Raw genomic sequence first — 12,843 nt, 5'->3', positions numbered from 1 at the left:
AGTCGCCCTCAGCACCACACAAATCAGGAAGAGAAAAAGCAAAAAATATCTAACCCGAGTGAAATTGCACAACCACTAAATGTCTGGTAAAGCCGAAAAGTAGGTCCTGGTCCGTTGGTGCAGCTGGACGTCACCTTTCCATTACAGAGAGCAAAACAGGCTAGTGCCTTGGAGGGACCCTAGGGATGGCGGAGAATGAGGAGTGGCTCTTCAGTACTTCAGAAACCTGTAATGTCTCCCGTAAAGTTCGTGGAAGGCTTTTCAAAGTATCCCTCAGAAAGCTGGCGCAGACGCAGGTCCTGGAGGGACTGTCCACTCCAGCACGCAGAGCCCCTGGCCCTGTAGAAACCCATCCCTGGGCATTTGCTGTGGAGGCCTGGCGCCTGCTGGCTCCCTGCCACCACTGTACCCGAGGTGCGGCTGCCAGGCAGAGCCTCCCTCCACCAGCGGGTGCGCCTTCCCCCCTGGTGGTTCCTGAAAGCTCGGCCAGCAGTGTCGTCCCAGGCCCTGGTGGCAGACTAGAAATTAGAAAACGTGACTCGCTTGGAGGCTCCTCTCAGGAGACGGGACTGTCCTTGTCATGCCCGTGAGGTCAGAAGCACAGTCCTGGGGGCCCTGCGCATAGCCACAGTCCCCGGGCCCCGCAGGATCCCGTCTCCCTGGCCTTCATGTCCTCCACTCACAGAGGAGCAGACCGAGTCCTGCTGCCCACACACTGTCCTGCTGCTTCCCTGGCACCCCTCCCTGGGGCCAGCCCCCAGGGGAGCCGGGGAGGGCGCCCGGGGCTGTCCTGCCCAGCCAGGGAGGCCCCTGCAGCACAGCAGGCCTGGCACTGGGGTCGCAGTTTACTTTTCCATTGCTGAAAGTCCAGAGCCTCGGGCAGCAGAGCAGGGCTGTGGCCCTGAATTCAGAGGCCACTGTGGGCCGTGCCATATGAAGTGCCCGAGCCGAGGTGGGATTTCTCCTCCCCGCCGTGGTCCGCGTGTCCTGGAAGTGTCCATAGCCAAGCACTGAAACTGGCGCTGCCCCAGAGGCTTCCCCAGCCCTGGCCCATGGACACATGAATGCCCACAGGGCAAGGAAGTGCTTTGGGACCAGATGGGGGCCACACCTCTGAGTGTCGCAGGAGGGCAGGTCCTCATGGAAGGAGAGGCCCCCTCGTGGGAGCCTCTGGACCGAGTTGAGGCGTCTGGCCCAGCCCACCTCAGTCTTCCTGACCTGGTGCCCTCCACTGCTTTGGTGGCTTCTCATGGAGTCGCCCCATGGCCACCAAGCAAGAGCACTCAGCCCCGGGCCCCCGGGCCCCAGCAGCCCCTCTGCACACCTGTCAGCGCACTGCCATGGAAAGCCCTGGGGACATGAGGAGCTGGCACACAGGTTCTGCCCAGATGCCTGCTCTGACAAGGCACCACGTCACCCTTTGTGGCCCCCACCAACCAAGCAGCAGAGTGGAACTGTGCCCTCTCCCTGCCAAGGGCAGGAGCTGGGGTGGGGCCTGTGGGAAGAGCCTCCCCACATGACTCTTGACTCTGGGCTCGGCCCCTCTACCTGCTGGGGCCACTTGTGTCCTCTGTGGGACACTCAGAGGCCACTATGGGCCGTGCCATATGAAGTGCCTGAGCCAAGGTGGGATTTCTCCTCCCCGCCGTGGTCCGCGCATTCTGGAAGTGTCCCTAGCCGATAAGCTTGGTGCTTGTGGAACAGTGTACCTGAGGAGGCCCCCGGGGTGCTGGCTCAGCCTCTGCTGTCTTCTCTTTCAGACGGGGTCCAGGCCCAAGTCCTGTGAGGTCCCCGGAATCAAGTAAGTCCCCGCAGGGCCTGCCCACACACCCTCAGCCATGGGGGCTGCGTGGGCTCCCCCAGGCTCCCACCCACCATGAGCCTGCACGTCCTGGTGAGGGACACCATGGTGGCCACCCAGCAAGTCCTGTCTTGGGCCAGTTCCAGCCCCTTGCTGCCCGAGTCAGAGCCTCCTCAGACATACCCTGTCCCTGGAGGGGACAGCCCTCCCTGGGCAACAGAGTGTTGTCCCACCCTCCCCTTCCCCTCCCTGGGGGCAGGCTGCTTCCTGAAGTCGCTGGTGATGCCCTGACAGCCATCTTATGAGCATGGCAGCACCTGACTGAGGAGCGTCATTTTACACCTGCTCGTGTTCTCCTGGTGGCCCCCTCCTGCCCCTGCCGCAGTTTCTGGGGGCGCCCCGGCCGGTCGGCTGGCAGCTGTCCCCAGACCTCACCTCTGCCCCTGTCTGGCCTTCCCCCAGCATCTTCCCATCCGCCGACCAGGAAAACACTACAGCCCTGATCCCCGCCACCCACAACACGGGGGGCTCCCTACCCGACCTGACCAACATCCACTTCCCCTCCCCCCTCCCGACCCCTCTGGACCCCGAGGAGCCCACCTTCCCCGCGCTGAGCAGCTCCAGCAGCACTGGCAACCTCGCCACCAACCTGACGCACCTGGGCATCGGCGGCACCGGCCAGGGTAAGGGCCCGCAGCATGGCCCCAAACTCCAGGTGCCCGCGCTTTGCTCCTCGGTAGAGGACTGTCTCCTGAACGTGGCATGTCCATTCGGATGGTGGCTTATCAGTCGTGTCCACAGTGCCAGGCACCTGGAGGGTGGAGATGAGGGGTGACAGACCTGCCGCAGGAGCTCAGCATTGCCAGGCTGACCCACAGGGAAGGCCCCCCGCCCTCCCCCCGGCCTAGGCCCAGCCTGGGCAGAGAAGGGTGGGGTGTGAGGGGTGCATGCTGCCTCCAGGGGTCCAGTTGCAGCTTTGAGGGTACCAAGTGGCTTCAGAGAGGCTGGGGAGCCTAGGAGCAGAGCCCCGGCAGTGGGTCATGCTGTCCCCCAACCCTCCTTGCCCCATCCCCTCACTGGGGACAGAAATGGGCCTGACCTGCTCCTTCTCATCACGTTGGACGGCTTGCTTTGTGACACTTTATTCTGGCCCCTCCCTGTTCTTTACACCTGTTCCTCCCCTGGCCTGGTCAGGGCTCGTCCCACGGGCTCTTTGCCTGTCCCAGGAGCTCCCAGCTTTGCTCTGTCCCTGTTCTTTCTGGGGATTGTCCACTGGTGGCTCCCTGAGGACTGTGGAGTTATCCCCTTTAACTCCTGTGTGTTCTCTCTCTCTCTCTCTCTCTCTCTCTCTCTCTCTCTCTCTCTCTCTCTCATACACACACACACACACGCACACACACGCACACCCTTCCTTTATTAATCTAGACCCGGCAACTCTCCCATCAGGACCTGACCCAGCTTCACCCTTCCTCCTGCTCACTTGCCTCGGCCCTGCCCAGCCTCTTCTCTGACCTAGAACATGACCAGCCCATAACCTGCCTCTGTTGGCCTCACCTCCCTCCCCATACAACCTCTGGAGCCCAGGTCACCCTGCCCCCTCCTTCTCGTCTCCCTGCTTGCCCCACAGCTGGATGAACTCACTCAGGGCCTTTGCACATACTGCCCTGATCCTGTGCTGCTCCCGCCCTACCTACCTCGTCCTACCTGTCCCCTGACTGTCCCCTGACCTCTCATGCTGTGCTATGTTTCTGTATTTGCTCTTAGCATTGCCACATGTTCTTCAGCGGTCCCTTGTGCTGGGCCTCAATCTCCCAGGTCCCTGCCATGACACCTATACCCTTTGTTTGCTGTTTGGGATGTGCATTTGCATCTGGAGCAGGCATCTGATTTCCAGAGAAGAGATGCCCCAGGTGGTAGGACAGGCAGAAGGGCTTCTGGGGGGCACATAGCGGGTGTGGATGACACAGGCCCTGTTCCGACCCAGAGCCGTAGAACAAGCCAGCACTCTCCCCACCCGTGAGCCCATCCTGCCTCCGCTACAGGTTCAGCGGCAGCTCCACACAGGCTTTTCCATGAGAGCATCACACGCTAAAATGCATACTTGGCAGAGTCCCCCTGGCTGCCCTGGGAGAAGGGGCTCTCAGGAGGGTGTTCAGGGTCTGGAGAGAGAGGGAATCTCGTTGGATGCTTTGCAGGTAGATGTCAGGGTGACACCAGCCTGGGAGCCAGGTCACCCGAGATGGGGCAGCGAGCAGGAAGCCCCAGCTTGCTCCTGTTGCAGGTGCCAGCAGGGCAGGGGGCAGGCAAGATGATGCCGGATGTGTGTGTGTGTGTGTGCGCGCACGCCCGCGTGCTGCTGGGCATCAAACCAAGGTCTCTCCTGTGCTAGGCAGGCTTCCTGCTACTGAGCTCCCTCCATTCCCCAGAGACCTGGCCAGACGGGTGGCGCCTGCCCGCACATGGCCTGTGCAAAGTAAAATCCAAAGGTCAGCTCTGGGGCTGCCAGTGCCCACCCCCCCGCCCCCCGCGCCAGTGCAGAAGCCACCAGCTTCCACACCCATTCTCCCCACGCCAGAGCTCCCCCCCGCTGCCTGTGGGTCCTTGGCAGGCCCCCAGAGCCTGCACCTCCATCCCGCGCCCAGTCTAAACAAGCACAGGAAAGAGCCCAAGTGGAGGTGCGAGGCGGCCAGGGTGTGGGCCCCGAGCTCCGGCCCAGGAACGCCCGACACCAGTGCCGATGTTTGTGGAGCTGCCGCTCCAGCAGCTCCCGAGCAGGGACTCTGCTTTCTGGGTGCTTTTTAAATAAAGCTGAGCTGCTGGCCACCAGTGCACATGCGTGTTTACCCGCTCCCGGCCCCACCGCCAGCCCCACGGGGAAGAAGAGGCGCGGGGGGCAGCCCCGGCATCTCACATTTGCAAAAGCTTTGTCCTGGCTCCTTGCCAGGTCTTGGGAGGGGGGCAGGCCCTGGGGGCCCTTCCTGGCACAGCTCCGAGGCCGGCCATGCCTGCCAGCAGGGCTTGCGTGCCACAGGACGGGCTCCTGCCACCTGGCCCACCCGGCCCGCCCTCCTGGCAGCTCTCCCTGCCCGCCCGCCCCAGAGTTCCCCTCCAGCTGGCTGTGTTCCTGCTCCAGAGGTGAGCCAGGTTGCTGAAAGGCATACAATAGCAAGATGCTGTGTCTGCCCTGCTGGCCCGACTGGCCCCTCTGGGGTGGTGGCCGTCCTGTGTGAGGCTAGGCACTCGCCTGGCAGCCCACAGGGAGTTAAAGACTCTTGTATTCAGGGCAGATGTTGGAGGTGGGCAGCCGAAGGGCAAACCATCTGGTGGTGTATTTTGTGTGGTATATGATTGTGTGTGTGTGCGTGTGTGTGACTTCAAATCCACATTTAAAAATCAGGCAGTTGGTGTGGAAGCGTTGGTTTCCAGCTTCTCTTGGAGAGAGAAGGCAGGTGACAGCAGGTCAGTGTTCTGTGCTGATGATGAGCCACAGGCCCCACGTCCACCTCCTGCAAGCGCTTAGCACAGGCTGCGCCCCTTACTGAGCCCTGACATCTGCTCCTGACCTGAGCACCAAATGTTCCTTGGCCCCACCAAACATACAAGATAATTGGTGCCCAGACTTCTCCTGCTTGGGCTTTCATTGATGTCCCCTTGACATCATTGGTCCTGATGCCCAGGGTCTGTGCAGACGCCAGCCCTGCCCCCTCCCATGTGAGCTGAGCAGAGCCAGCAGGGCGTCCAGGGGAAGTCCAGGCATGACCCAGCTTGTCCCAGCGAGCAGCTGCCCCGGGCATGGGGAAGACTGCCTGTCGTCTCCTGGCATGTGCTGGGTGTGTTCCCACAGCCCCGTAAACCCGCCGCCCCATCTGCCAGAACACAGTTGCCTTGGTGTCCTGGGCGGATGGGTCCCGGATCTTCCTGGGTGAGTCAGGCAGTTTCAGCCGGCCTTGGCTGCAGGCCAGACTCTCCCAAGCCTGCTTGTGACCTCACTGGGGCTTCATGGTGAACCTGAGTGCAGCTGTTATCATCCTCATCTCACTGACAGGGAAACTGAGTGTCAGGGTGGGTGTGGGTCAGGCTGGGCCCCAGGGTTCCTCTCATGAGGCCTGCTGTGTGCTTGGCATGTGCCCAGGAGAGCCCAGCAGCCCAAACCGCTGCCACCTTGTCCTCGATCTTACCTGCTCTTTCACCACAGTGGTATCCAGGGATCACATTGCTCAGGGTGAGGGCCTGGAGGCCGGGGTGAAGGACGGGGCAAGGTGCGGGCTCCTGACAGGAGCCCCTGCAGGGACGGGGAGAACGTGAAGGAATCAGGTCTGAGTTGGGCAGCCTGGTGGGGGGCACTCTGGTGCAGGAGGATGGCGTGGATTGGGGCACTGTGGAGCCATGAGGAGCGCCGAGCCTGTGGAGGAAACCACGGCACAGACTTGCCTAAAGCTAGCTCCCACCTGAGCCCACTTCAGCACAAAAAGGGGGTTTATTGTCTGAAGCCAGGAAATACCACTCTGGCTGGAGAGAGCTCAGTCCTTGCCTGTCCCCTTCAGCCCTCCAGCTGGTGGATCTTTTCCTTGTGTGGAATGTGCCCCCCCAACAGACAGCCCTTCCTGGAGTTTCCATCCAAAATCCCAAGGCAGGCTCTCATTGGATCAACCTGGTCACATGCCTGTCTGGGGACCAGTCGTGCTCCAGGAGTGGGGAAGTGCTGATTGGGCCTGCAGGAGGAGTGGTGGAGTGAACTAGGAAGGCAAGAGGAAGACGGCCGCACTGGGCGGAGGGACTCCCCAGCTTTGGCCATTGGGAAGTGCCCACTGGCTTCTTCTGAGCACCTGGGCTGTCCCTATGCAGCGTGACCGTGGGGGTGTGAGTGGCTTTCGCCTCCCTCACACCGACCTCCCCGCCTCCCTTCTTCCTTTCCAGGGATGAGCACGCCGGGCTCCTCTCCACAGCACCGACCTGCTGGTGTCAGCCCGCTGTCCCTGAGCACAGAAGCAAGGAGGCAGCAGGCCCAGCAGGTGTCGCCCACCTTGTCCCCACTGTCACCCATCACTCAGGTGCGAGGGTGAGGTGGGTGGGGAAGGTGAGGGCTCAACTCTGCCCCTCCAAGAGGCCCCTGCCCCTTCAGGGGACGATGGAATCCAAGAATATTCCCTGTTGATTTCAACCACAGGGAAAATGTTCGAGTCAGCGGTCCCCTGTGCCTGACCCGGGCAGAGGCCATGAAGGGGTCCTGCGGGTCCCATGAGCATCCTCCACTAAGCTGCTTCCCTTCTTCCTGGTCTAGTTGACTTTTCCGTAATGGAATAGTCAGCAAGCTTGGATTCACTGTTTCAGTTTGCCACAGGGCTCCATCTACTCTCCTCTGCTTCTCATAGTTGGTGTCCCTCTGTCCAAATCGGGTTTTCAACTCACTGTTGTAAATTTTCATGATACTCTTATGGTCCTTTTTCTTCCTGTAAAGTCAGTAGGGACTTTCCATTTTCATTTCTGATTTTAGTATCTTTAGTCACTTTTCTTTGACATGATAAATCCTGCCTTGTAGAGTGAGGGAGGAATTATCTCCTTTTTTCCTTTTTTTTTTTTTTTTTTTGGCGAGGGGGAAGAGTTTAAGAAGCATTTCAATTCCTGCTCAGAATCTTTGGTAAAATTCAATGCATTTTGCCACTGAAACCACTTGGCTCTTGGTCTGTCTTTAGTGGGAGTTTTTTAATGACTGGTTCAATCTCCTTATGTCTCCTGTTTCTGTCGATTTGTTTTTGGTAGTTTGTGGATTCCTAGGAGTTTGTTTCAACATCTTTTGCTTTGCTTTGTTTCTGTTTTGCTCGTCCCAGGGACGGACCCCAGGCCCCGAGCACTCTGGGCTACCCCTCTTCCACTGAGCTACCACCTGTCCCTATTTTTAAAAATTTTTTGGTTTTAACACGGCCACAATGGCACCATCCACCTACAACAGAATGCACAGTAATCCCCCCTCCTGCTGCCAGGCCTGGGCCGGGTGACCACCGCGTGCCTCCGTCTGCTTATCAGTGTGTCTTTCTGGGTCAGAATCCACACAGCCCTGGCCAGCTCCTGCAGCTGTGTGTCTTTGTGGACTGTCTGGATCCTGGGCCTCCTGCCCCTTTCCTTTTTGAAACTCTTTAAAAAACTTTTTTTGGGGGGGGTACCAGGAATTGAACTCGGGACACTTGACCACTGAGCCACATCCCCAGGAGTATTTTGTATTTTATTTAGAGACAGGGTCTCACTGAGTTGCTTAGTATCTCACTTTTGCTGAGGCTGGCTTTCAACTCGTGATTCTCCTGCTTCAGTCTTCCAAACCGCTAGAGTTACAGGTGTGCCAGCTGCTTTTTTAATTTTTAAATTTTAAAGTACCTTTATGTATGTATGTATGTATGTATGTATTGATTGATAGATTGATTGATTGATTGATTTTTACATGGTGCTGAGGATCAAACCCAGTGCCTCTACCACTGAGCGTTCTACCACTGAGCCCCAGCCCCAGCCCCTTTCTGGAACCCCACTGCTTATTGGGGGCGGGGCATGTGCCCATGTGCTATAGCTCTTGGGCAGCCATCCTCTCTCAGGGGATGGGATGGGGACCTGGCCCTCCTCACCCTGGGCCTTCCCCCAGGGGCCCCAGGGCTGTGAGTTTCTACACAGAATTTCCAAATACCACCACTACCCTCTGCTTCTTTTCCTCTTGCCAATTCTTTTTTTCACTTGTAGTTGACACAATGCCTTTATTTTATTTATTTATTTTTATGTGGGGCTGAGGGTCGAACCCAGGGCCTCGCACGTGCTAGGCGAGTGCTCTACCACTGAGCCACAGATCCAGCCCCTTGCCCATTCTGACAAGGACCTGAGCCAGCCTTGGCCCCGTGACTGCACCAGTGTCTCCATAACCCCCACCTTCCCTGTCTCCCCAGCGTGGACAAGGCTTCACTGCAGGAAGGGCCCTGGGTGGGCTCTGCCCTCCGGAGGCTCTGACTCTTTCATTGTTGGGAGCACCCAGTCCAGGGGCGGAGCCCACAGGGTTTGTCCATCCGTCATTAACAAGTTTGTGGGGCCTCGGGGACCAGGTTGCTGTGGCTCCACCTGATGACCTCTCCTCCCCAGGCCGTGGCCATGGACGCCCTGTCTCTGGAGCAGCAGCTGCCCTACGCCTTCTTCACCCAGGCTGGCTCCCAACAGCCGCCCCCGCCGCAGCCCCAGCCCCCGCCACCTCCACCGCCGGCGTCCCAACAGCAGCCTCCCCCACCGCCGCCTCAGGTGCCCGTTGGCCTACCCCCGGGAGGCCCTCTGATGCCAAGCGCCAGCCTGACGCGGGGGCCACAGCTGCCCCCGCTCGCGGTCACGGTACCGTCCTCTCTCCCCCAGTCCCCCCCAGAGAACCCGGGCCAGCCATCGATGGGGATTGACATCGCCTCGGTAAGCCCGGGACGGTCCTGCAGGGCCTGGCGGGGGGCTCGTGGAGGAGGAGTCTGGGGGCTGCAGGGACCCCATTGGGCCTGGCAGGACGGGGTCCCCGACAGTGTGTGTGAGGGTCAGGATAGAAGCAGACCCTGCCCTGGGCCAGGCCAAGCCAGGCCCTCCACAAGGGCTACTGCTGGGACTCCTTAAGCCGAGGTTGTCACCCCGAGTACTGGTGGGGAAACTGAGGCCTGAGCAGGGTCATTGGCCCCAGACTCCTCCAGGGGGCCCCCTCGGGTTTGACTGCTGAGCACTCCTGCTTGCCCTCGCTCCTGCCGGAAGCCGGCCTCCTGGGAGGTGCCAGGGCGCTTCCCGTGGCCTGGGGAACAGCATTCTGGAAGCCCGCTCAGGCTGAGGCCAGGGCTTCGTGAGGTGGTTCAGGCAGCACAGCCCCTGGGCCAGGGAGCCACAGCCCAGAGCAAGGCACGCCCTGCCCGGGGCCGGACGGAGGCTAACGAGTGCTGGGACTGGCTGGGTTAACCCCTGGACCCCCACACCTTCCTGATAATGGGGGTTGCGGCTCCACTGAGGACCATGTTTGGCACAGATTTGACTCTCCCCCTCAAGCCTTGGCTCCGGCTGCAGGCTGAAGGCCTTAGAACCTCGTGCTCTGTAAAGAATAGGCACACCTGCCCTGCGTGAAGTGGGCGGCCCTGTGTGGGGACCCCCATGGCCCAGGCTCTTCCTCTGGTGAAATCACAGCAGGCACCGTGCCCTTGCTCAGGAGCTGGGCCGTCACTGGAAGCGCTGCGTCCCCATCAGGGGCAGAGATAGCCCCTCCAGGGCTCTTGGGTCAGGACTTACTTGGACCACCCAGCACCCCCAGGATCTGCTGGTTTCCACTGGGCACAGACCCGGGTGACCTCTGGGTCTCTAGTGCAGACTCAGTGGAGATCATTTCTTTGTGGTCGTTTTCACCTTGCTGGCTTCTCTGTCACCCATATCCTGTCCCACCTGGACTCCACCCCCTACCCCAGGCTGCTTAAAACGGGCCACTGAGAAAATGGAGGTGAAGCAGTATTGGGGCCCTGGGTCCATTGAACTGGACCTCATTGAATCACAGGCTCAGAGAAGTTTGGCAGTTTGCGTGGAGGCACACAGCATAGACAGGTTGGATCAGGACCAGAGTGGGGTCTAAATCTAGGTCCTAGCCTGGCCTGCGCTGCCTTTACTGGGTCTGGCTCAAGGAAGTGGTCAGATCCCTCAGAGGTCTCTCAGATGGCATAACCCAGGCAGGCTTGTCCCTGGGGAGGCCTGCAATGGTGAGCACACAGTGCTGAGAGCCTGTGGCACGTCCAGGGACAGCCCTCCTGTCAGCCCCAGTGAACAGGGTGGGCCAGGCTTGCCCCTGCTGAAGACAGTTGGGAGCAGAGGTCATGCTCTGCCTGCCCTGCTGGGCTTCTCCCGCCCTGTGTGTGAGGGACGCATGCTCAGAGGGGCGTGTGCCCATGGGGTGTGGGCACTGGTGGTCCTGCGTGTATATAGAGGCGTGTACTTGTGTGTCTGGCTACGAGTACATGGGTGCAGGTGTGTGGGGGCTTGTGTGAGTGCAGACTTGTATCTGAGTGCACAAATGGGTGTGTGCACGAGCCTGGATATGCGTATGTACACACATTTGTGTAGATGTGCATGTGGGTGTGCACACGTGGCTGTTGCATGTGGGTGTGGGTGTGTGCACATGGCGCTCTCAGCTCTGAGGTGCCCGAGTCCAGGTTGACTCTCCAGTCCCCTCCTGTGGCCCTGGGAAGGTGGGGAGGGAGACCATGCTGGGCTCTCGCAACCCGCTCTTCACTGGAGTCCTGAGGCTCAGACGCAGCTCCGGGTGCCCGGGGTACCCTGGCTACCTGTGTTGGCACCCACCGTCAAGGCATGCGTGGTGGGAGCCTGCTGGGAGCTCATGGGACCAGCCTCTCCCAGGAAACCAAGATGGGCCCCCGTGCTCGGGGAGCTAGGCCGCGGTCTGACCTGTCTGTCGTCGCAGGCGCCGGCTCTGCAGCAGTACCGCACTAGCGCGGGCTCCCCGGCCAACCAGTCTCCCACCTCGCCTGTCTCCAATCAAGGCTTCTCCCCCGGGAGCTCCCCACAAGTAAGGGACACCGCCTCCCCTCGCCTGGCCCCGCACTGCAGCCCGCTTCGTGTCCCTGTGTGCCATCGTCTGCTTCACTGCTCACCCATCCCATCTTGTCCCTTCCATGGACCGGGGCTGTGCACGCACCGGGCTGCACCAGGCGGGCCCTGGGGACAGACCACCTCCTGGGCCATGGTGGAGGAGGACATGCAGCCTCTGCCACCACTTGGTGCCTTCATGGTCTCTGCCAAGCCTGCTAGGGATAATGGGGTTCCTCATCCAAGCCTGTCACATGAGCAGTGGCTGTGGTGGTCACCCCACCAAGGGACTCGGTGACGACTCTCTCAGTGTCCTTAGGCCCTCAGGACTCGTGGCAGTGTGTGGCCGAGAGCAGGAGCCCAGGCTTGGCCACCCTGCAGCCTCGAGCTTCAAGGCTCCTGAATGGGCGGTGGACTCCCTTTCAGGGCACAGTTCACTTGACCTTCGGTGGTGGCAGCCCCGACTTCTCAGCTCGTCTCTCCCCTCCACCCTGCAGGAAGGCATGTCCCTTGGCTGCTAGGCCCCAAGCCTAGGTCAGTCTACTGAGCCCCTCTTGCCCCATCCGTGGATGAACAGACTGAGGCCGAGTCCAAGCTCCAGGTGACAGGGCAAGATGTGACTTCATCAGACGCGGGTTTTCCTGCCGGTGGGTGCAGGTCTAGGTGTCTTAGGACCCCTTGGTCCTGCCCAGCCTCTCCGCCCGCCCAGGCTCCCTGCGCCGGTGGCTGTTCGTGTGGCTCTGGTGTGAGGTGTGGTCTTGGCTTCAGCGGGTCCCATGTTTCGTTCAGAACTTCCATCAGGGGACCCCACTTCCTGGACAGAGACCACCTCATCCCCAAAATGACCTAGAAGCCACTGCAGGGCCCAAGGTCATGAAGACGTTCCCTTGACCCTGGCAGAGGGATGAGAGGCTCCGCTCCCTGGCTTCCTTCTGGGGGGACCCAGAAGGAATGAAGACAGACTCCCTTGTCCCCGGGGACGTGCGAGAGGTGGCCTCTCTGCTGTCTCCAGCATTCGGACCACATGAGTGGGTCATCCTCCCCCTCAGCCAGGGCCCTGCTGGGACTCCTGCCCACAGCCCCGGCTGCACAGCAGTGGCGGGGTGTGGTGACCTCGAGTGACACCTGGTCAGCCTGGTGACCACACAGCCCGTTCCACCCACGCTGCGCTGAACTCTGGTAACACATCTGGTCTCGTCACGCGGCGCTGCTGTGGGGAGGGCCTAGAGATGCCATTCAGGTGGGGCCCCCATGTGCTGGGCAGGGCAGGAGGGCTTCTCCCTGGAGGGAGTCGGCTGAGGGTCACTTCATTCTTTGCCACCAACCAAAGCGTTGTGGTCCGGCTGGGTGAGAGCGTGCCGCTGGCTCGGCCGCCTGCCCGTCTGCTGTCTGCTGGTGTGGGCAGCGAGGGCTCGAGGCGAAGTGGCCTGGGGCTCCCTCAGAAGCAGAAGGTGCTGGGAAGAGACCAC

The 12,843-nt window shown here is 60.5% G+C and overlaps 1 protein-coding gene across 9 annotated transcripts in view; it reads left to right on the top strand.

Moving 5' to 3' along the window:
* Nucleotides 1–12,843, top strand: part of Crtc1 (CREB regulated transcription coactivator 1) — a 73,033-nt gene that overhangs the window by 51,987 nt on the left and 8,203 nt on the right. For 5 of the 9 annotated variants that reach the window (XM_026389965.2, XM_026389962.2, XM_026389963.2 and 2 more), the window contains 5 exons: nucleotides 1,761–1,801; nucleotides 2,264–2,484; nucleotides 6,719–6,852; nucleotides 8,915–9,226; nucleotides 11,250–11,354. In XM_026389965.2, the coding sequence (XP_026245750.1) occupies nucleotides 1,761–1,801; nucleotides 2,264–2,484; nucleotides 6,719–6,852; nucleotides 8,915–9,226; nucleotides 11,250–11,354 (813 nt within the window). The remainder of the gene's footprint in view (nucleotides 1–1,760; nucleotides 1,802–2,263; nucleotides 2,485–6,718; nucleotides 6,853–8,914; nucleotides 9,227–11,249; nucleotides 11,355–12,843) is intronic. The other 4 variants (XM_026389966.2, XM_077796325.1, XM_026389964.2 and 1 more) reach the window with 2 other exon arrangements.

The sequence above is a fragment of the Urocitellus parryii genome, chromosome 3 (genome assembly GCF_045843805.1).
Source record: "Urocitellus parryii isolate mUroPar1 chromosome 3, mUroPar1.hap1, whole genome shotgun sequence".
NCBI classification, from domain to species: domain Eukaryota; kingdom Metazoa; phylum Chordata; class Mammalia; order Rodentia; family Sciuridae; genus Urocitellus; species Urocitellus parryii.
The sequence above is the reverse complement of the archived record's forward strand: the minus strand, read 5'-3'. Positions and strand labels throughout refer to the sequence as shown.